Source organism: Gopherus evgoodei, chromosome 2 (assembly GCF_007399415.2).
Source record: "Gopherus evgoodei ecotype Sinaloan lineage chromosome 2, rGopEvg1_v1.p, whole genome shotgun sequence".
Taxonomy (NCBI): domain Eukaryota; kingdom Metazoa; phylum Chordata; order Testudines; family Testudinidae; genus Gopherus; species Gopherus evgoodei.
In genome coordinates, this window is record NC_044323.1 from 84518723 (window position 1) to 84542750 (window position 24028).

The following is a 24028-nucleotide window of genomic DNA, read 5'->3' on the forward strand; positions in this document are numbered from 1 at the left end:
AAAGGGGCTGCCAGTCATGAGAAAACCTCTAGTTACCACTTGAGCTGGAACTAACAAGGACTGTACCAGGGAAAGGATTGGGCCCAGACTAGGAAGGAGTCTAGTCTGTGAAAAATCTTATTGGAACAGCTCTGAGGGTGAGATATTACCTGTACCAGTTACTTAATGTATTAGGCTCAGACTTGCATGTTTTTGCTCTATTTTGCTTGGTGACTTACTTTGTTCTGTCTGTTATTACTTGAAACCACTTAAACTCTACTTTTTATGCTTAATAAAATCACTTTGGTTTATTAATTAACCCACAGTAAGTGATTAATACCTGGGGGAGAAAACAGTTGTGCACACCTCTCTATCAGTGTTAGAGGATGGACAATTTATGAGTTTACCTTGCATAAGCTTTATACAGAATAAAATGGATTTTTTGGGGGAGGGAGAGGAGGTTGAATCCCATTGGGAACTGGAGATAAGTGACCTGCTGAGCAGTTTTGTTAAAATCTGCAGCTTTGGGAGCATGGACCAGACCTGGGTCTGTGTTGCGGCAGGCTAGTGTGTCTGGTTCAACAAGGCAGGGTTCTGGAAGACCCAAGCTGGCAGGAAAAACAGGCTCAGAGGTAATTCCAGCATGTCAGGCGACAGTCCCAAGGGGAGGTCTCTGTGTCCGAACCCATCACAGCTATCTCTAACCCATCTATTAGGTACTGGTCAAGGCCCCTGCTCCACCCTCCAATGCGTGCACCATAGCTGGCTTTCCTACTAGATTGGTATACTGAAAGTTACCTAAAAAACATAAAAATGGCCATAAAAAGTCAGACCAATAGTCTATCTAGCTCAGTACCCTGTCTTGTGCCAGATGCATCAGAGGAAATGACTAGAACAGGGCAGTTATCCAGAGATCCATCCCCTGTCATCCAATCCCAGCTTCTGGCAGTCATAGGCAGGGATGCTGAAACTTGGGAGGCCAAGGCCCTCCCATTTTTGAAAGTGGACAGGCCTGGCCTGTCCCTTTTTGCCCAGGTCCCTCCTCTTCACCCACGAGGTCCTATACCCTGGCCAGGCCAGAAGCTGAAGCCCAGCCTGGGTAAGAGTGGCCTTGAGAGCTGTGAGAAGCCATGGACCCTCTTGTTCGCCTAGGGTGAGTGGGGGGCCTGAGAGCAGCCACTGCCCTGTGTTCCCAGTACCCTGCCCAGGGCAGATGGAGGATCCCTGGGTCCCCACACCTGCCTGTGCAGCCTTCCCTGGCCCGGCTGTGGCTCTTTGTTCCCCAAGGCCCCATCCTCAGCCAAAAGCTGTAGTCTGATCAGAGTAAGAGCTGCAGGGGGAAGCCACAGACTCTCCATCTGCCCTGGGCGTGGGACCCATGAACAGAAGGCAGGGGTTGCTCTCAGGCCATCCCCACCCTGGGGGAGTGGAAGGGCCCAGGCTCCCCAATCCAGCTCCGCCAGGGATAGAGCCTCAGGGGAAGCGAATGGCCAGGGGCAGGGGTGCCCTCAGACCTCCCTCCCCCACTTTTAGGAAGAATCAGCGGTCCCTGGTCAGAGAGTTAAGGACACTCAGGGTATGCGGTTGCATCCCTGCCCAGCTTGGCTAATCGCCATGGAGGGACCTCTCCTCCAGGACCAGCTCTCATTCTTTTTTGAGCCTAGTTACGCTTTTGGCCTTCACAAAGCTTACACTGAAGGCCTGGCTGCATGAGCATCTCGCGGTACCCACAGCGCCCACTGATTTCGATGCGACTTCTAAGCACCCAGAGAAGCCGGACCCGACTGGCACTGAAAAGGGCACGCTGGAAAGCAGCGAGGAAGCGGCCAGGCCGGAAGGGAGACGCTGCATGGCGTGCCTGGAGACAGCTGGAGTCAGGGTTTCGCTGGGGTGCGGTTGGGGCGCGGCTCTCGCTGGCTTTCCCGTGCCCACAAATACCTGCTTCGACACCCCGGCTTGTCAGGCTCCGCCGTGCGGACGCTGCTTGCCAGAGAGGCGAGCGGATCCCGGACCGAGCCAGGGATGGAGCGGCTCGTCCACGCCGCCTTGGCGCGGCTGAGCGAGGAGGAGCTGGCGCGCTGCGCGTTCTACCTGCGGGGCCCGCAGCCGGCGCGCGGCGCCCGGGCCGAGCTCCGAGGCGCAGCTGGGGACCCGGCGCAGCTAGCGCAGCGCTACGCGGGCCGGGCCGCCGAGGTGCTGAGAGAGGCGCTCCGCGACATGGGCCGCCGCGACGGGCGCGAGGCGCTGGCCGGGCGGGAGAAGGCGGGAGCAGCGGCAGCGCCAGGTAAAGGCAGCTGGCGAGGGCGGAGTGTGAAGGGGGGTCGGGCTGTAACCTGAGCAGCGCCACCGGGTGCGAGGCGCTGATCAGGGCTGGGACCCGCTACAGCCCCCGCCCCGGCTCACCTGCCGCGATCCGCGCCGCGGCGAAGGGCCTCTCGTAGCTAGAACGGAGCCGGGAACCCGACCCACTACCCAGACAGGCAGCCCCACCCCGGGCCGGTGCGGGGGGCTGCAGCTGTCCAGCCCATTGTCCGTCAGCTCAGTGAGCAAAGCCCCCCCCCCGCCCCCCCAGAGCAGGGGCGGCTGCAGGCCCAAGCGCGGGGGGCGCTCTGCCGGTGGCCAGGAGGGCGGTGGAGCCGCGGGACCCCCTACGGGATGCCCACCGGAGCCGTGGGACTGGCGACCGGCAGAGGCCCCCCGCGGCATGACGCTGTGCTTGGGGCGGGAAAATGTCTAGAGCCGCCCCCGCTTCAGACAACGTGTGGTGGGGGGAAGAGGGGTGTTACTAAACACCGAACAGCTGTCACCCCTTCAGCCCCAGAACGCGTCTGTGTTTAAACAGCCAGGGGAACCAGCCAGCTCCCCCCGCCCTGGTGGTTGGAGTTGGCAGCTCTCTGCAGGGCCCTGTGTTTCAAAGCAGGAGAGGGGAGTGGAAACCTACAAGAGTTGTTAAAATAGGAAATCCAGGGGTATGGGAGTAGGGACAGAGAGTGGCTCCCATCGTACATGGTCCCAGTCTCATAGCCGCTTCAGAATTATATTGTACGGGCAAGCTGGCCCTCCTGGACTCCGTTTCCTGTAGGCACAGCCCCAGTGCATTAGGAACACATCACCGAACACCACCAATACCACACCGAGTAACCGAGACAGCCGACCAGGGAAATAACCCGCTTCCTTCCCTAACAAACCAAGGGAAGCACCCCACCCATGTACTTATCTGCTCCACCAATACTGACTTGGACTCCTTAGTCATTCCATGGGTGGTATACCCAAGCCCATTTATCCACTGACACTTTAAAAACCCTTGCACCCCAATCTGGGTCTCTGCCAGTTATGTGATATGTATGTATCTTTTCACCCCCCCATAACCCAAGCCTGACCCCAGATGTACAGTACCTTCCCTCAATTTGTGTATATTTCATTTCCAACATTCACTTTAATAAAATTTTTAAATCTCTGGATCAGTTTCAAAGCCAGGCACTATTAGCCATTCACACTGAAAACTAGGACATCTAACCAAGTGAATTATGTAATCCACAGGTGGAATTAGCTGCTAGTGAAAATGATGGCAAAACTCACTGACTTCAATGGGAGCAGGATTTCCCATCACACTTGCAAAACTAAGCAAGGCTCAGGAACAGACATTTGTTAATAAGAAATAAGAAGGACTGTGCCCAGGCTAGAGATTTACATTGCCAGTCCCAGTATTATAGCTTTCCTCTTGTGTTTGAGAAACTAAACTGAAAGCTTAAAAAGAGGGCCCCAGAAATAGTCACATGAAGTGCATCTTTACAGTCTAAGACAGTAATTTAGAGAGACAGGATGGGTGAGGTAAAATTTCTTATTGGACCAATTTCTGTTGGTAAGAAAGTCAAGCTTACACAGAATTCTTCTTCAGGATATTATGTCACCTACCTTGTCTCTCTAATATCCTGGGACCAACACAGCTAAAACGCCACTGCATACAACGGCAGTGACAGAAAATAAAACAACCCAGGAGCTGGAATCAAAATGTTTGTCCAGTTTTGTTTATATAATCAAAGTTAATATCCTATATCTTGGCAAGTTGAGAGCTGATAGCCAATAAAAAAAACAAACAGGACATAAGCCTGCTATCCTCAATTTTTAATATAGGTCTGACCCAAACAAAAATCACTATTTCTTTCAGTGAGAATTTTACATAAAGTAAAGCTCATAATTTGTAGACAAAGTTTCAAGTGTTAAACAGTAAGTCTGTTAATATATTAAGGGTTCTGAAGAGATTGTGGCCAAAACAACAATTTGATAACAACTAACTACTACTACTATTTTGTTTAAGAGTTTTTCCAAGTTTTGATATAATGGACAGTTCACTCCTGTAGTTATTGTATAAAATAGAATATAGGTGATGCTAAAAAGGTGAAATGGAATTAAAAGATGACAAACTCAATTTCCAGACAGCACAGTACAATACAGACAGGGTTTGAATGTTACACATTTAAAAAGAGGAACACTCCTCTTCAGTCCTCTTCCTATTTTTTGTTAACTTATTTTAGGGGAAGGGAACAGTCTTCCTTTCCAAATCAGTCCCTGAACATAATTAACTTAAATGAAGAATCATGAGTCACCAGATAAAGATTTAGAAGTTCATTTCCAGTTGAGGTAAAGTTCAGCACAGCAAGTTCACAGTGTATGGGCCAGGGTGAGGCTCTATTTTGGGCTTCTCTCCCCTAGGCCTTTTTGGGAAGAGATTTTGTATTGGTGCTGCCAATGTTTCAGTTTAAATGGTAGTAGCAACAGTAGGAGAACTAGTATAGATAAGGCACTGGCAGTATTTTAACCATGATGTCAAGTAAACTTTATCTAAGCCTACTCAGATAACACTATGCTTAATATACTGATAGCTGCCTTAAGTCCTAGTCACTGTTGCCACAAGTGTTGGTGTTGGAGCAACAGTGAGAAACTTGACCAAAAAAAAAAAAAAAGCCTACTTCAGACACAGGCTTAACTCACCTGGGCAAACTACAGAGCAGGAGAAGCATATTCCTAGGCCTGCAGTGATGTGTGCGTTTAGCATCGAGGAGGGGAGGGGGATTCTGAATCTGGTTGTCTCTATAGCAGTTTGTATTGTCCAATGTGTCAATTGTAACTTAAAAATTAAGGAAGATATTAAAAAAGTCATACAAAAACAGCATCACCTCTCATTTGAGCTGCACTTATAATTTACTTGTTTTTAAATATCCACACAGCTGCTGTATTGAGAACTGGTGAACAACAAACCAGGAATCAGACAAGTGATACAAGTTTTAAAGGAAGAACTGAGCAAAGTGACTGTGACAAATTGGTAATTGTACTTATTTTTCATTTTTCTCAGAACAGTTCAATACCCATGAAGCCCCTGAGCCAAGTTCTCCTCCCAGTTTTGAGGGTGTAACTTCCCTGGACTTCAGTGGAAGCTGCCCTTGTGTGACAGAGAGCAGAATCAGCCTGATATTTGTAAATAATTGAATTTTGCAGTTCTCTCGGGTTAATAAAGATGACATTGAATAGTTTGCTTAACCCTGCTCTACTGTGGGCTGGAGCCTGAGTACAGCCAGGTTAAGCAGAATTTCCAAAAGGGGATCTCCCTTGGGATTAAGGGATGGAATGCTCCCCTGGGTATGCAGGTCATGGCCCATCCTATACACAGCCAGTTGTAGGTCTTATACCATGTAACCCCATCATAATTAAATGGGATTATTCATGGCAGTAATCCATATGTGAAGAGATATGTGCAGAATTAGGTCATTAGCTGTTTCATGGCTGTAAATATAGCCCCTGGATGATAATAGTAATTGCTTGCCCTATACTCTGTCTACAAGAGTGATTATGGCTAGTGACTCTGCATAATTATGGATCAACTGGCCACTCTTCTCTCCCTCAACCCAGGATCAGGCATTGTCATGGAGAGTTGGCATGGAGAATTGCTCCTGGAGCAGGATAATATCCTGAGAGGATTTTGAAAAACAGGAAAAGCTTGAAAGCAAATCAGCATCACATGCAAAATTAAAGGAAGCTATACTTACACCTAAGATATGAATGCTTTTAATATGCTTGTCAACTTGATTTTTATTTTGGAATTTATTAATAAGAGATGATACAATCCTGGAGCTCACAGGTTCTGATCCATAAAGGTATTTAGGCTTCTAACCTCCACTGACTTCAATGAAAGTTAGAAGCCTAGATATCTTTATGGAACTGGGCCCTAGAGATCAGGTATAGCTAGGGTGACCAGATATCAGGAGTATCCCTATAAAATTGGGACACTCCTGATATTTGGGGATTTTTCTTATATAGGTGCCTATTACCTACTCTTCCGCCCCCACCATCACCTTTTTCATGGCTAGAGCAACAGCACAAAGTAACTTCAGGAAATTACTAGTAATTTTACTGATCATCAAGTTTCTATATACACCTCTACCCCAATATAAACGCTGTCCTCAGGAGCCAAAAAAAAAATCTTACCACATTATAGGTAAAACCGTGTTATATCGAACTTGCTTTGATCCACCAGAATGTGCGCAGCCCTGCCCCCTACAGAGCACTGCTTTACCGCATTATATCCAAATTCGTGTTATATTGGGTCATGTTTTATTGAGGTAGAGGTGTAGTTATAGAAAACTAGCACTTGTAGATATGGAATTATTCTATAGTATATGCAGTTGGGTTGAAACCCTGGCCCTGCTGAGGTGGGGTATGAATTTTACTCCACCTCACTAGAGCCATTATGTCAAATTGTGTCAGATTGTGCCTGACTTCAATGGGGTTGCACAGGTGTAGCTTAAAACAGAATTTTTCCATGAATAGAACCATCTGCCATTTATCTCCTTTTCATGCATCAACCAAAAGTCTAAGAATTATTTGTTAAAAACTTGAGGAATGAAAAACATCCATCTTTTCTTTGTTTTATGAATCAGGCCTGTAATATCTGTGCTTTCCTGTGACCAATTTTTATATTGCAACTATCCCTGAAGAGTTTAATGTTAACCATCTTATTGTGTTTATTACTTGAAATACAGAAATAACTTGAACCCAAATCCTTAACAAATTTCTTTAACCTGCTATTGATCATTTTAGATCTTTTTCTAACTGAAAAATTTGTGCCAAATTCTCCTCACTTGTGAGTTTTATATTTTATAACTCCATTAATTTAAAGTTACACCAGCATAAATCAGGATTAAGAAGGAGCAGAATCTGCTAGGGGAATGTCTAGACCAGGGGTAGGCAACTATGTCATGGGTGCCAAAAGCAGCACATGAGCTGATTTTTAGTGGCACTTACACTGCCTCGGTCCTGGCCACTGGTCAGGGGGCTCTGCATTTTAATTTAAAATTTAAATTAAGCTTCTTAAACATTTTAAAAACCTTATTTACTTTACATACAACAATAGTTTAGTTATATATTATAGATTTAGAGAAAGACCTTCTAAAAATGTTAACATGTATGACTGGCACTCGAAACCTTAAATCAGAGTGAATAAATGAAGACTCAGCACACCACTTCTGAAAGGTTGCCGACCCCTGGTCTAGACCATGCTCTGAAATAGTTTGGTCCCACCTGCAATTATGATTAAACGATTTTCAGCCCTAGTTCATCTGCACCACGTGCAGATGCCTGCTATTAGCAACTAGGGCTGTCAAGCACAGTTCACTCAGAAAAATTATTAATTGCAGTTTTAATGGCACTGTTAATTAATAGAATACCAATTGAAATTTAAATATTTTGGATTTTTTCTACATTTTCATATACAGTGAGTTGTGTTGTAATTGAAATAAAATGATATATTTTAGTTTAAAATATTTGCACTGTAAAAATGATAAATTTTTCAATTCACCTCATACAAGTACTGTAGTGCAATCTCATTATCATGAAAGTTGAACTTACAAGCGTAGAATTATGTACAATAAACTTGCATTAAAAAATAATATGTAAAATTTCAGAGCCTACAACTCCACTCAGTCCTACTTCTTGTTCAGCCAATCGCTAAGACAAACAAGTTTGTTTACATTTACAGGAGATAATGCTGCCCTCTTCTTATTTACAGTGTCACCAGAAAGTGAGAACAGGCATTTGCATGGCACTCTTGTAGCCGGCATTGCAAGATATTTACGTGCCAGATATGCTAAACATTTGTATGCCCCTTCGTGCTTTGGCCAGCATTCCCGAGTATATGCTTCCATGCTGAAAACTCTCATTAAAAAAATAAAGCATTAATTAAATTTCTGACTGAACACTTTGGGGGAGAATTGTATGTCCCTTGCTCAGTTTTACCCCCATTCTGCCGTATTTCCTGTTATTGCAGTCTTGGATGTTGGCCCAGCATGTGTGTTCATTTTAACAACACTTTCACTGCAGATGTCACAAAACACAAAGAAGGTACCGATGTGAGATTTCTAAAGGTAGCTGCAGCACTTGACCCAAGGTTTAAGAATCTGAAGTGCCTTCCAAAATCTGAGGGACATGAGGTGTGGAGCATGCTTTCAGAAGTCTTGAAAGAGCAACACTCCGATGTGGAAACTACCTAACCCAAACCACCAAAAAAGAAAGTCAATCTTCTGCTTTTGGTGTCTGAGTCAGATAATGAAAACAAACATGCATCAGTCCACACTGCTTTGGATTGTTATCGAGCAGAACCAGTCATCAGCATGGATGCATGTCCCCTAGAATGGTGGTTGAAGCATGAAGGGACATGTGAATCTTTAGCGCATATAAATATCTTGTAACACCGGCTACAACAGTGCCATGAGAAAGTTCTTCTCAGTTTCAGGTGACATTTAAACAAGAAGGCGGCAGCATTATCTCTGCAAATGAAAAGAAACTTGTTTGTCTGAGCAATTGGCTGAACAAGAAGTAGAACTGAGTGGACTCGGTCTCTAAAATTTTAGATTTGAATTTAAAAAAAACAGTTTTTTGAACCTAATTCTACATTTGTAAGTTCAACTTTCATGATAAAGAGATTGCACTACAGTACTTGTATGAGGTGAATTGAAAAATAGTATTTGTTTTACAGTGCAAATACTTGTAATCAAAAATATTAAGTGAGCTCTGTACACTTTGAATTCTATTGTATTTGAAATCAGTGTATTTGAAAATGTAGAAAACATCCAAAAATATTTAAATAAATATTATTATTGTTTAACAGTGCAATTAATTTTAATTGCTTGACAGCCCTATTATCAACACATCAGTTTTATGTTGCAGACAAGGCATTAGAAGCCCAATCCTACAGATGCTCTCACAGTCAGGGGGATTTCTCTTAGAGTAGTTGCAGGATTGGGCCCTCAATCGTGTGTTTCATGTAGAAAAACCATACAGTGTTAGAATGCTGTTGTTCAGTAAAGCTACAGACCATTCATCAAACATTTTGATGTAACAGGATATGTATGACATGAGCAAAACCCGTGTGGCTTTTATGATGTGTGTGACAACAGGCAGGCGCGGTGCAGAAAAGGATATTGAAGTAATGAATAAGTGGTTTGACAAGTACCAGTTTGAAACGCCTTCTGGACAGTGCATAGATCCTAATGGGGAGGTAAGTCTTAAAATTATACCGTACCAAGCAGATAGCTTCAAATGGAATGCCTTCCACACCCCCAGTAAGGGCTCACTTGGTGCTATTTGAAGTTGTACTGAAGCAAAAATCAGTACAGTAACTCCTCACTTAAGATTGTAGTTATGTTCCTGAAAAATGCGACTTTAAGTGAAACAATGTTAAGCAAATCCAATTTCCTTATAAGAATTAATGTAAATGGGGAGGTTAGGTTCAAGGGAATTTTTTTTTCCAGACAAAAGACATTATATACACATTTTAAACAAGCAATTTAATACTACACTGGGGGAGGAGTAGTGTGCATGTGCTGTGGGTTTACAAACACAGTACTATAGTTGGGAGGTGCCCCTGCCTTACCCTACACAGGCACAGCCCACTGGCACTGAAGATGAGGCAGGCAAGGAGGCTGAAGGTGCTATAGGCTAGGAGAAGCACGTTGCACAGCAGTGATAGCTTCCACGACTCCGCAAGCACCAGGGGCGGGGGCCTCAAGCCTCAGCCCACCCACTCCCCTGCTTCCCAAAGCCCCCATCCTTGACCTGCCTCTTCCTCCCCCCCTCCTCCTCCTTTACTTCCCCTGCTGAGTCCTCACTCCTCCCCCCTCCCTGGGGCAATCAGCTGGCTTGCTGTGTTTAGGAGGGAGGAGCGAGGACTTGGGTGCATGCTTTCCCTCCGTTGTCCCCCCTGCCTCCTGCCCGGGGCAATCAGCTGGCTTGAGGTGTTCGGGAGGTAAGGGGAGCCTGTGCCCTGAGTCCTCGCTCCTCCCCTCTGCCCCCCAAACACCACAAGCCAGCTGATTGCCACAGTTGGGGAGTGGGGAAGGAGAGAAAGGGGAAGGCACTGATCTGCAGGGTCTGGCGGCAGGGGCCAGAGACGCAGGGAGGCTGCCAGCTGTGGAGAAAGCAGGCTGCCAAACAACGTAAGACTGAAGCATTGCACAACTTTAAATGAGCACGTTTCCTAATTGATCAGCAATGGAACAACGTTAACTGGAATGACTTAAAGTGAGGACTTACTGTACTGTATAACATTTAGAAAATATTTCTCCACCAGAGCCCAGAGTTATTGATTATCTTTTATAGACAGGGCTTGGGTTAACTGAAGTACCTAAAGCTATGGATGTGGATCCCTTGATGGAGGATCTTCCTAGGGAAAGGGACAGCCTAATGCAGCAATGTTTAAATCTTCAGCTGCCTGGGTGGCAATAGAACTTCTGCAAATGAGCTCCCCTCCTCCAATACCTTACAAATCCAAATGCTTGGGACACTCAGTTTCCTTATCTGCAGCTGGGTGGCTATAGGCTGGCTTGAGTAACCTCTCTGAATGATTGATTCCAGGCTTGACTTGAGACTATCTGAGCCAAAAAAAGTAGTTAATTATTTAGAAGGGTTTTTTTCTTCCTTCCCCTTTCACCCCTTTATTGCCAATCTGCTGTACATTATTAGGCTATGAGGCTTTTTCCCTACCTTTGATTGCCCTGTCGTGGAAGGGCTAATCTTTAGGCCTCATGATCTCTGTAAAGGACTGAGGCATAGGCAGTGACTGCTAGGCCGGTATCCGCCAGACAAGGATGACCAAGAGGTGGTAATCAGTGAGTAGGGAGCTCAGTAATTGCCAGAGTGAAGATCAGTAAGGAAGAGTCAGAGTCAGGCAAGGGATGGAGTCCAGTGAGCTGTCAAGTGTCCCTTACCTTGGGGTGCTACCCTACAGCAGTGCCCCTACACTCTGGGTCTTCCCTCCCCAGGGAACCTCAACCCCCTAAGCCCATCTTGCCTCTGTGACCCTCATTTAGTCCCTTCCCTCAGGAGCAAACTGAAGTCTGAAGTGGCCACTCATCATTGGCCAGAGGTTTGAACCTGTTGCCTTTCAAGCCCCAGCTTCCTCCCTGCAGCCCTAGTATCTCCCCTGGCCTTTAGAAAGGCCTCAGTCTGGGGACTCACCAAGCCAGAGCTCTGCCTCAGGTACCCTGCTTGCTGTCCTCAGCAGCCTAGTCCTCTCTGGTTCTCAGCTAGAGCAAGAGTCTTCTCTCAGTCCTCAGCCTGCCCATTTATCAGGGTCACCTGGACCCTAATTGGGTGTGGCCACACCTGTGGCTGTTTACCCAGCACCAACCTCCTTTGGCTGCTTTTAACCCTTCTTAACCGGAGCGGAGTGACCACTCCACTACAATTTTAGATTAATAATATCAAGTGTATTGTTCAACTACTGCATTAAGTCACAAATCCTTACAGGTCTGATTATGATTTCACTTTGCAAGCATAAATGGGGATCAATTTTTATGAATTTGCTGAGGTGCCAATTAGATTTTAAAGATGAAATCTTACAAACTAAATTTGTCAATTTGATAAGTTTTATAGCTAATATAGGAATGGAATTTAGTTAGGATAACTCCTTTTTATTGAGTCCAGGGAGCGTAACTTACTAATTTTAATGCAAGGTTCTATTCACGCCAGCTTTTACTGTGTACAGTATTTCTCAAATCAAGACACGGGATGCTCTTAACCAATCAAGATTTTGATAATTCACCCAGAACCACATATGTGTACAATCAACAGTTCATCAATCAAGTGTAGACATAGCCAATGTTCTAGGCATGTACTGAACACAAAAATAAAGTCTTGCAAGCAACTGTCATAGACTAAGGTTGAGATTCTGCAGTTATCTCATATACCAGTACAAATCATCAACATTCCTAATTACACTTACTTATGATCATCTGTCATCAATTCTTCAGTTCCTCCAACACATTTACCGCTCTTCCCATATTTCTCCAAATAGTAAGGATGCACTTGTCTTAAAGATACTTTTAAGAATCCCTGTTGTTTGAATGGGGTGGCATGGAGAAAACAATTTAAAGAACAATTGTATTCATTATGGTTTTAAATCTCTTAGGCCAGTCTGCATTGGCTTACAAAGATGAGCATGCTTATAGCAATAGTTAGTTAATAGGCAACATATAGTTACTTGGGGTCTCACTAAAGAGTGTAGGCTCAAGATAACTTTCAGTTATTTATATTCAAGATCAGAAAGAGAAATACAAGCTGAGATGAAATCTCCATTTCTTTGTCTTGTAACCCAAGAGGAAGTGAGAGCTGTTCACCAGGCTGGTCAGTGTCCAATAGTATATCTGGGTTCTGCAGCTAGTCAGTAAGCTCTTCTTCCTGTAACCCTGGATAAAGGGAGAGGCTGTTTGAAGGGGATAAGTAAAACTCTGCTGTCCCATAAGGTGACCCAGTTTATGTATCCTGTTTCAGGGTCTGTTGGAGAAGGATAATCCTCTGATTTTCTATCTGATGACATCCAGCTGAGGGCTCAGATTTCAGCTATTTCTCTTTTGTTTCCATTGGTGTCCAATAGATGGCATAAGCGTATAACAAATTTCTTCAGTCCTTTTCTTATCGGAAGCTTTTTATGTTGGATTAATTTCAATGATTTTTATTTCAATCCTCTACAGCAGTAGTCCCCAACATGGTGCCCACAGGCACCATGGTGCCTGCTGGAGCATTTGTGTGTGCCCGCCTAGTGCCCAGCAGGGGAGAGAAGCTGCGGCCCCATGTCTGCCAGGGACAGAGAACTCCGGGGCTGCAGGCTGCGGGCACCGGTGTTCTCGGTCCCTGGCAGGCGCGGGACCCATCTCGTGCCCAGCAGGGGAGAGAATACGGGCCCCCGCACCTGCTGGGGACAGAATACTCCGGGGCTGCAGGCACCGGTGTTCTCTGTCCTCGCAGCTTCTCTCCAGCTTCTCCCTTCTCTCTGGAGTCATATATTATGTAATATTAAATATGATGTTTTTTTGTATTATTTAATGTACAAATACAAAAAAAGCCTTGAAAAATTGTTGGCGCCCACCACACTCTTCTGAAAATATGAATGTGCTACTGGTCACAAAAAGATTGGAGACCACTGCTCTACAGACTAGCCTCTTTGCCCTGAAGCATTGGGTCACAGCACTACTCAGGTTTGGCAGAGCCACTGGTTTCATTACAGAGGGGTAGCCGGACAAAATTTGAGTGAGTAGCATTTTGACTTGGTGCACAGGGTCACACCACCACTCAAATTTGGCCCGTCCCCTGTCTGTCATGATGGAAGGGTGGCCAGACCAAATCTGCCATCCCAGGCTGCTGCCCAGAAATCTGCCACACTAGTCAGCTGCCTAGTTTCCCTGTAGCTACTGCAGCCTCTGATGATGAGCATATATTGATTCTCATTATCTTTAGCTCCAAGAGGAAGCTAAAGGTTTGGAATATGTATAAGGGCAATTAGTAGCAGTCTTGGGCTATGTCTACATTCTCCTGCCGACAAAAGAAAACCACCCCCAATGAGGGGCAGTAGCTTTATCGACAGAAGAGTGTCTCCCGCCAACAAAGTGCTGTTCAGTGCATTTTGTCGGTAAAATTTTTGTTGGGCAAGGGTGGTTTTTTCTTCACATCCCTGACCGACAAAAGTTTTACCGACAAAAGTGTAGTGTAGACATAGCCTTAGTTGCTGCAGACAGAAGGGCAGAGTGAGAACTGTAGCTGTTAACAATGTTCTTCAGGGCATGTTTGATACCTCTGGCTTCTTACAACTTACCGTAGCTTTATATTAATATAATTCTAATGACCTTAGTGGAGTTACTCCTCATTTACAATTATGTGAGTGGTATCTGAAGCAGTCTCTAAGGCACCAGTTCAGCAAGGTACTACCTGGGACCTCACTGTCTACTTATTGGTAGGTTAGCACAGGCAGGCAGAATCCCTGGAGTAATGACAGAGGCACACAGAACATCTCTTTATTAGTGGACGAGGGCACAGAGGCAGCTCCCTCCTACCAGTGATGCTGCTGACCAAACACAGTTTTGTTTTCTCCCCACAGCAGGAAGCACATTCACCCCGAACTATTCAGAATTACTTCTTGTGTCAGGGGCCTTTCCCTGCTGGGAGGAACCACTCACTTAGGAGCTATCTATTGGTGTGCCCAGAAACACCCACTCACCCACCAATACAATAACTGTTAGAATGTTTAAAAAAAAAGTGACAGACATTATGCATGTGATTAGTACCATTGATTTCAATCAGACTTTTTCACATGCCTAATTTTAGGCATATGCTTAAGTACCTTGCTGGTTTGGGCTCTAGATCAAGAAGGGAACAAATCTAAATCACATAATACAGCTTTTTTTTAGCTATTATTATTTATTTGTATTATAGTAGCATCTAGGAGCCCAAGTCATGGACCCACAATGTACAGTTAATGATACTGCAAGGTGTAGTAGTGGCTTTAAAAATACTTTTTATGGCTAATTAAATTGATCTTTTAGCTTTATTGTTATTTCATTTGTTAATAAATAATCTCTTTTGATAATTAATTATTTTGATCAGCGTATCTAACACAGCTGTTTGTGACAGGAAATATTGCCAGCATTGGAAGAGTTCCGGGATCAAATCAATCAATCTGAGGATGAAATTAGCTGCTGCCTCATTACTCTTATGAGTCATGGGAGGAGTCACGGCCTCATTCAGGGGAAAGATGGTGACAAAGTTGATCTTGATGATATATTTGCGTTATTCAACAATATACAATGCCCAAAGCTCCAAGAAAAACCTAAAATCTTTATCATTCAGGCATGCAGAGGAGGTGAGCAGGACATTAAATAGTGTTTGCAGGAGTAGTATTGAATTTCAAGTATCAGAGGAAGTGGGTATTCACCCACGAAAGCTCATGCTCCAAAACGTCTGTTAGTCTATAAGGTGCCACAGGATTCTTTGCTGCTTCTATTGAATTTCAGACTCTTTCTATGAAGGTTTCATTTCAGGTCTCTATAAAGGGCCTACAGTATGTATTATTAAATCTAGCCCAGTGACCTCAGCAGTTCTCTGTACTCTGGTGTTGGACAGCTGGATTCCGGCCCAGTTCTGGTCTCTCAATCTCAAAGCAGCCAGCATTGAAAATAACACAGAGAACATGTGTTCCACTCAGAGAGGGTGGCAGTGCCTTGTGTTACTGCACAGTGACACCTGGCCTGTTAAGGACACCCCATTACAAAATGCCAAAATGAATCTAACCTATCCTCCTAACCCAGCAGAATGGTGGAGGTGATAAGGGCCTCAAAATTAGCAAAACTTATGTAATGGTAAATGGGATAGTCCTCAGGGCTCTGACTGGGAAACTGAAGACAAACCGCTTCCTCACAAGAAAAGGTACATAAAGTCTGACTTCAACTAGTGCCTGCTCTTATTGGGCAACCTCTTGGCTTAACAGTTTGCCCCCACAGTATCCACAAGGGTTTGGAGTACAAATAGCCATCTTCTTAGAAAGGCCAGCTTTGCCAAGCAACGGACTTTTTTCAGTCCATTGAATAGTCCCAGAAGACCGATTTCACTGATGAAATGCTTGTGGGGATTTGCTATATATAAGATGCAATATTTCACAAGTACAGTTTTATGAAAATTGATACACAGAGTCAGACCATTTTTTACCAGGAGACTGTGTTTCCTAATGATTAAAAGAAACGGCTGGGAGCCAAAGAAGAATCAGGGTTCCAACAGGCAGACAGGCTTATGGGGTCCTAATAGATTCAGAGAGGCACCTAAAAGAATCTTATTCTAATCATCTGAACTTCATAGAGCTCCAAAATGGAGACAGAAAGCTCCCAAGAACAGGCTGTTTCATGATATTTTGTGGGGCTGGGAAAGATGTAACCAAAACCTGAATCTACTCCAGTTCAGAGCAGATTTTCAGTTTTAATGCAAGTCAGACATCAACCGAGATCAATGGTTGTTTGCAGACTTGAGCTGTTGCTACTTGCACAACTTTAGATATTAATGTCCCCCATAAGCCACTTCCCCCCACAGCTAGGCCACACCTTCCTCCCAGACATTGAGACCATCTAATAGAGTTGATTGATAAAATTATTTTATTTATTCATCATTACAATATTTGAAATTAAAGTGTTGTTTTAATTCTTCAGGTTACTGAGATACATAATTTTTGTTTTCAAAAATTTTAATGAAATTTTCATCAGTTTTTGGTTTCAAAATGTTTGTTTTCAATATTTTTGATTTTCTTTTCTCTTTTGCCCCCTTTTTCTTCTTCTTTTCCAATTTTTTTCCAGTTTGCAGTAGATGGAGGGAGGGGCAATGGAAAAAAAGGAAAAATGACAAACCAGAAAACTGAATTTAAAAAAAAAAGGAGAAAAAGCTTGTAATTCATTTTCTAATTTTGAGTTTAAAAAAAAGTAAGAATTTCTGATTTTGATAAAAACAATATATTTAAACAAAAGCTACTTTACGCAAAAAGTTTCCTCAACTCTGCTATCTAATAATCCAGCTAGCTAGCTAACCCCATTACCACCATATCTCAGTCCCTGCATTCCTTCCGTAGCAGTAGGTGGGAGTGCCAGGTTGGGAAAATATTGTGATACCTTGCAGCTTTTATATAAGAGAAACAAGTGTATAAACAGCAGCCCATACATGCAAGTCATGTATGGCGACAGGCAGTCATTTTACAGTATGTTTGAACATATTTCCTTGTTATAAAAACAGGAAAAGAAGACCATGGAGTTGAAGAAATAGAGCATGAATTCAAGGAAGCTGATTGTACTTGTAACTTGATAGCTATCAGGAGGCTGCCAACAGCTAGTGATTACTATGTCGTGTATTCCACTCAAAAGGGTAAGAGAGATGAGGCCAAGTTAGGCCCCAGTTAAATACATGAATTGTGGTTGATTCCAGTGGGGGTTTGTGTGCGTGAGTATAAAATTTGGCCCTTTATAAATGCAATTTCTGACTGATATTTTTTTTGGTCCAGTTCCAATTTAGTACAGTAGTTGTTATCCCCATTCTACAGAGAGATTAAATGACTTGCCCAAGGTCACACAGGAAAGCCCGTGGCAGAGCTGGAATCTCTTAACTCTAAGCCCTGTTGTTTAAATACAAAAGCATTTCTGACATAGGCTTTGGGATCTCTTAATAACTTTTATTTCATAGTAAGGGGAAAAGGGTAAGAGATTTATACTGAGGAAAATACAGTTTTTCTCTGTCGAGGCCAATATCCAAACAGGATACAGAAGGAGAACGTGATTTTATGCCAATAGTCGTTGTATGGGGAACAGAGACTTTTCAATTCCCCAAATGGTGAAACTGGGCCTAGTGGAAATGCTGGTGTAACCTCACCCTGATATGATAATGAACTCTAACAGCTGGGAGGTGGCCCGGAACAATAGCCTGACGAGCAGGCCCTAGAGGGATAGAGAGATCTCTGAGACACAGTAGGAAGAGGCGGTCTCAGGTTGTCCTGACAGAAAGGGGGTCAGTAAATGGACATTGATTTCAAAAGATATAAGATTTTCTTTTCTTTTCTCTAAATTTAAAGGCTCTTCTATATGGCAAAGTTATACTGGTCTAAGGCATGAATTTAAACCAATCTAGTACTGCTGTTGTAACACCCCATGTGGACGCTCTTATTCTCCTATGAGTGCCTTTTTCAGTTTAGTTTATGTCACTTGGAAAAACTAAAGCAAAAAAAGCTTTTCTTTACTAGAGTATGTGTATCCACACAGGGGGAAGGCTGTGTATGTAGTACTGGTAGAGCTATACTGGGAGTTAGGTGCCTAGGCGCATTTGAAAAATCTCACCAGGTTCCTATCTGCTTCTTTAGGCATCTAAATATCTTTTAAAATTTGGCCCATAGTTAGGAAATGAAGTACGTGGCTGTTTTTTCAGAGATGCTGAACAACTGCATGCTCCAACGAAATTAGCTGCTGCTGAAGTCAAGACTGATATGGCTATTAATAGCAGTGTTCACCACTCAGAAAACGGAAACCTATCACACCTCCAGTTTACTGAAACCAGGCAAAAGAATTGTCAAACACAGCTTCTAATGGAGAATTTTACTTTACATTAGTAACAAGATGGGGGGAAAATCCACTAAAATTTGGTGTCATGTGGGTGGACTAAGGCACTTTGCTATATCATGATGGAATGAAAAACAATGTGTCAAATTCTTCATTGGATTTTGAGCTAGCATTGTTCAGTTTAATCTGTGACTAGTATATTCTGATCTACTGAGCGGGTGGCGGACGGGGGTGGGGGGAGAAGGGATCAGTAGTGTGTGTTTGCATTTCTTTGTCCTGATTTCAGTAAAGACAATTGCATTAATTTTAATGAATTGCATATTTTTTTAAAGAAATATGACAGTGGGAACTGGAGGTGTGTGAGGGAAAACAGGCCTTGAACTGGGGCTTCCTTTCTCTGGAGCCTTTCTTGTCTTTCTCCTTTCTTTTCCAAATTAGCTCTCCCCACCCTTCCCTCCAGAAAGACTATATTATTCAACATGTATAAAAACAATAAAGATTTGAACAGGGCTTTCTTTTGTGGGAAGGGTTAGAGGTGGCCTATGTATGGAGTTCAGTAGAGAACATTTCTTGTTGCTACAGGTGCAAAAGTCCCTTACGTCGCAAAGAAGCATTTCCACTAATGCAGTCAAAATTACATATAAGTCTCAGATGTTATTTGACCATAGCAATTTTGTACTAAATCGAAACCACAAAAACTAAGGCTTCAGAAAAAATGCCACACAACTACATACATCCCTTCACACTCATCTACATCCACTTTCAAATATACATCATCCCTAACAACCGAGCAAATCAACCACAGTCATCAAGGCAGTGAAAGATTTAGAGTTAGTGGGGCCCTGTGCACAGCTTCATTTTCGGTGCCCCCCCATCCCCTCCTCAGGACCCACCCAAGAAAAAGAACATTCTCTCTTATCCCCCTCACCCCATTTTTCATTTTTTTTTAATTTCATCCTCCTCCTATATTATAAGTAATAGAAAGTAAATTTAAAAAAAGTGAGGTACCTTGATTGGGGCGGGGGTTGGGGGGCAAGAGGCATATGGGGGGCAGGCTCCAAGATGGAGTTTGGCTGCGGGCTCTGGGCTGGGGCAGGGAGTTGGGGTGCAGAAGGAGGTGCGGGAGTGAGGCTCTGAGATGGAGTTTGGGTGCTGGGTGCAGGCTCCAGGCTGGGGCAGGGGGGTGGTGCAGGGGGAGGGGTGCGGCCTCTGGGAGGAAGTTTGGGTGTGGGCTCTGGGCTGGAGCAGGGGGTTGGGTGCGGGAGAGGTCGGGGGGTGTCGTTTACCTTGGGCAGCATGGCTCCCAACGCAACCGGCACATCCCTCTGGCAGCGGCTCCTAGGTGGGAGGGCCAGGGAGTCTCTGCGCGCCCCTGCAGTTCCCGGCCAATGGGAGCTGTGGAGTCGGGGCAAGGGGCGACAACCCCCTTCCCCCTCCCAGGGGCCACAGGGACATGCCAGCCGCTTCCGCGAGTGGCACAGAGGGAGGGAGACAGTGCAGGCAGGGAGCCGCCTTAGCCCTGCTGCAGGCGCATCTCCGTGCGCTGCCTCCGCCAGCACACAGAGCTGCCTCCCCCCCACCAGGGGCACGCAAAGATGTGCCAGCAGTCGGCCACTTCTGGGAGCGGCATGGGGCCACTAGCCATGGAATGCAGGCAGCCTGCCTGCCTCAGCCCTGCTGCGCTGCCGGCCAGGACTTGGGGGCAGGTTGTCAGATGAGATTTGTCCTGCATTTTGGCGGCCGCCCCTGTCATTGGGGGCCCCGTGCCACCACACTGTTTGTTTCATGGTAAATCAGCCTCTGCATCAAGGGATGCCCGACAGCTTTCACTGTCCCCGTGGCATGACAGAATTCCTGGGGGTGAGAATTTCTTAGTTTGTATTTGTATTGCAGACTTCCCAACAGTCCTGGGTTTTGTGGGACTGTCCTGCTTTCACCCACAAAATCCCCTGTCCCTGAAGCAGCTTCTGTCCTGCGCAACTGGCCAGGTTTGTCTCCCCACTTGGGGCATTTCAACCTGGGAAGAGGGGTTGCAGTGCCACACAGGTTTGGCCTGGCTACCCTGACAGGGGGTGGCTGGGCCACATTTGACTGAGTGGCATTGCAATTCTGGTTGTGTTTGGGGGCCAGGTCAAATCTGAGAAGCACTGCGACCCTGTGCAGTGGGAGCCAAGTCACAATTGGTGGAGCAGAGAGTCAAGCCCAGCCAGCTCCTGCAGGACAGGAAGCACAGGAGCAGCTACTGCTGTGGGGTGAGCATGGGGTAGGCTAGCTCTTCCACTTTCTTCTCCCTCCCCCCAAGCTGCCCTCTCCTGGGTCTCCCATCCCCAAGGGCAGGACCTGTCCCACTTTAACTACTGGAAAAGTTGGCAGATATGGTATTGGCTTTAGGAGCTATAATACTTTGCTATTTGTGGGTAGCATTCGGTTGTTGGGTGGTTTGTAAAGTAAGTGTTACAGTTTGTTAGGTCAAGAAGAGCCCCATTAAACTGGTGGTGGTGTCTGGCTTGCCCCGAGGGTGTGCAGCCTACTTCCTCCTTCACCTCCACCCACCTCTGCTATGTTGATCAACACATTGGGAGGCTGGGTAGCACCATGGTTCTGCCAACTCCCTGCCCTTTTTCTGCTCACTTGCTCATGGTGATGAGCAGTGGCAATGCAGAGACTGCACTCCACAGGAAACTCCACAATCAATTCTAGCTGATCCTAACATCGCTGCACAGGAAGGAGGAGAACCATTATTTCTCCCTTTTCCTCTAGGTGCCAATGTTGGGGTTAATGATCACCTGGTGTTAATATGTCTTTAAAAGTTCATGAGTTGCATTTTGACAATCAACTTTTATTAGAAAAAATCTAAACTGACGAGCTGTTCCTGCTTTTTTCCATCTGTAGGTTATGTTTCTTTGCGTAACACGGAAAAAGGCTCTAGGATGATTGAAGCAATGGATGAGGTCTTTTCAGAGCAAGGCATGAAGTGGCATATAGGGGATTTGTTTACTAAAGTAAGTATGCAACAAAACTGCATAAAGAGTATGTTCAAGGTGACTTGCAAAGGAAAACTAATTGAGTATCTGCGCTTCTCTGTAGTGTGTGAAGATAGGCTATCAGGTAGGTATTTGGGGTGTTTTAAAGTTTTTCTCCTTTTTCACTTCAGAAATTTGGATTTTGTTTACACTGAAGGGCAAAATTCACTCTTGTTCTGAGGACCAGCATAAGGTCTGTGCAGTACTCACATCTTTAAAATAGTGCTCCAGTGATACATAGACCTTATGCTGTCATTCTGAACAGGTTTCACCCATATGCAGCTGGTAAAATAGTGGAATTGTAATATCTCAAGAAACGAGATTGACAACCAAGCAGCTGGAGAAGGGAAGGGATTTTTAATCTGATTGTTTTAAAACTCTTTGAGTAACAGCTTATTTACCATCAACACCTTAGACATACTTGGAAGAAAGGATGGTATGATTAGAGTCACCACAACCACACAGTTTGAGAAAGCTCCCAATATGTGCCTGATACCTCCAGCAAAATCAGGGAAGACTAAACTTAGCATTCCTGATATTTGCAAGGCAAAAGCCCCAAATGTTAAAAAATAAGACATGTTTGGATTTTCTTTATATAAATAAGCAACAATAACAACAACAAAATGGAACAACCTCAGTATTTTAAATTTCCTTTAGTGGTCACCTTTAATTACTGTCTATGTTGGGCCAGAGCCTCAGAGCTACACCAGTTTACAAGAGCTGAAGATTTGGTCCATTAAATACATTTAAAGTAATAAAGTTAACAGAAAGCATATACTCTACATGCACATGTGATATTATTGCTGAACTGACGCAAGTGGTTTTCAAACAAAATATAACATCAATTTCACTGTACACGCACACATCAATGAAAAAATATTTCCATTGATGATAATCAAAATTTAGAGGTAGGCAAAGTAAGAAAAATGCTCCTTGAGAAGTCAGAAATCCAGTGATTTAGACTTTTGAATTTGGCTTGTTACAAATGGACTAGTGAATGAATAGTAAAAACAGGTCTGATTTGTTGATCTAAATATATTTACCATATGATATTGACAATTTGTGTTTTTATATACTTTAAAGTTTAACTTTTTGAATTTCAACATCTGTTTTCATTAAATAATTGTCTGATTACTCCCCATAATTTCACTCCACTGTGAACATTTAAATTGATAAAATCTTTTAAAAATAAACATTTGATATTAGCCATCGAAATGATAAGAAAAATAAAAATTGAATTCTGGCAAGGCTAGCAATAAGGTACTAAGAAAAGGTCAGCAAAATAAAAATCAACAAAATAATGTACATGACTGAAAAGAAGCTGATTAAAATCATAGGATGCAGGATGGGAGTGGAATACATGGTGGTGGGGGATGGCCAGCTAAATGCTGGAGTGAGTTGATTTTCACGCACTCGCTAGAGAAGTAGTTGACATTAGGTCAGAACCCAGCACTTTTCAGTGTGGAGGCATGTGTTCAGTTAGGTGACAAGTGGGCAGAAGCCAGTTCATTCCTTCCTGTGGTTAAAAAACTACAGCTAGAAGGGCTCAGTGAACACTGCACAGTTCACCTCAGACAGTTTCCATTTAATGCTCCTTTAAGGAGGAAGGGATTAGCTGAGTCTCAGGCAGAGGAAACAGCTTCTAACCCCTCACCAATCCAAAGGGAAAGAAACCATTAAACCTTCAGAGGGGCCTCTCCATGGTGTTGTTGAGTCTTGCGAACTCGCTAGATAGGAAGGAGCCACACTGTCATTGGCTGCTCCTTCCATGCAGTTCCCCCTCCCCCAGACGGGACTGCAGTAACAGGTGCTTTGCCTCAAGTAGCACTTTTGCTTCTTGTTCACTAGTAGATGAAGATGTAGACAAGACACAAATGCTCCAGGACCCAAAGATGCATGGTCTGCCTTAGGGCTCAGCCTGCATTCCTCCTCCACCCCTCCTCAGCCCTGTAACAGATTCTGTGTGGAGTAGCATCATTCACCAGTGAAGGTTTGGATTATGTTTTTATTTATTTTTTGATTAAGGTTTTATTTTTCAGATAAATAACAACCTGGTGCACGAAACCTTTAGTATCCATGGATGCCCTGTGAAAGAGACAATAGTTGTGGAATCAACTCTGACCAAAGCCGTGTACCTTGCACCTTAACTGGTTGATCAGCGGAAGACTCACTGCCTTTTGAATTGCACAAAATACATAATATAAGATACCAATCTCCTAGAACTGGAAGGGACCTTGAAAGGTCATTGAATTCAGCCCCCTGCCTTCACTAGCAGACCCAAGTACTGATTTTTGCTCCAGATCCTGAAGTGGCCCCCTTAACAGTTGAACTCACAACCCTAGGTTTAGGGGACCAATGCTCAAACCACTGAGCTATCTGTCTCCCCCTATTCAGTGAATAAAAATAAAATAAATACACATAAAAAAGTTTAGTCACCTTCCAAATTATAGTGAAATTCATAGGATGTTCCTTTTAACTAACCAGCTTGATTACTGCACTTTAACAGCTATTTTCAACAATGGCATGTTTTTTTCAAAAAATAGTCCCATTTTTAGAGAGCACTTTTTTACAGGATCTTTGAGAAAACCCAGTTTAGGATCTTCTATTTGTTTTCATTTATAAATA

General features: G+C 44.2%; 1 protein-coding gene across 1 annotated transcript; it reads left to right on the forward strand.

The window, feature by feature from the left end:
• The first annotated feature begins 1377 nt into the window (after positions 1-1377).
• On the forward strand, positions 1378-23653 carry LOC115644897 (caspase-14-like). The gene is made up of 7 exons (XM_030549348.1): positions 1378-2263; positions 5208-5302; positions 9374-9529; positions 14935-15163; positions 17071-17199; positions 21273-21382; positions 23443-23653. Exons 1-7 carry the CDS (start codon positions 2002-2004, stop codon positions 23548-23550), a joined length of 1089 nt encoding a protein of 362 aa, XP_030405208.1. The 5' UTR covers positions 1378-2001; the 3' UTR covers positions 23551-23653.
• Positions 23654-24028: the final 375 nt, after the last annotated feature.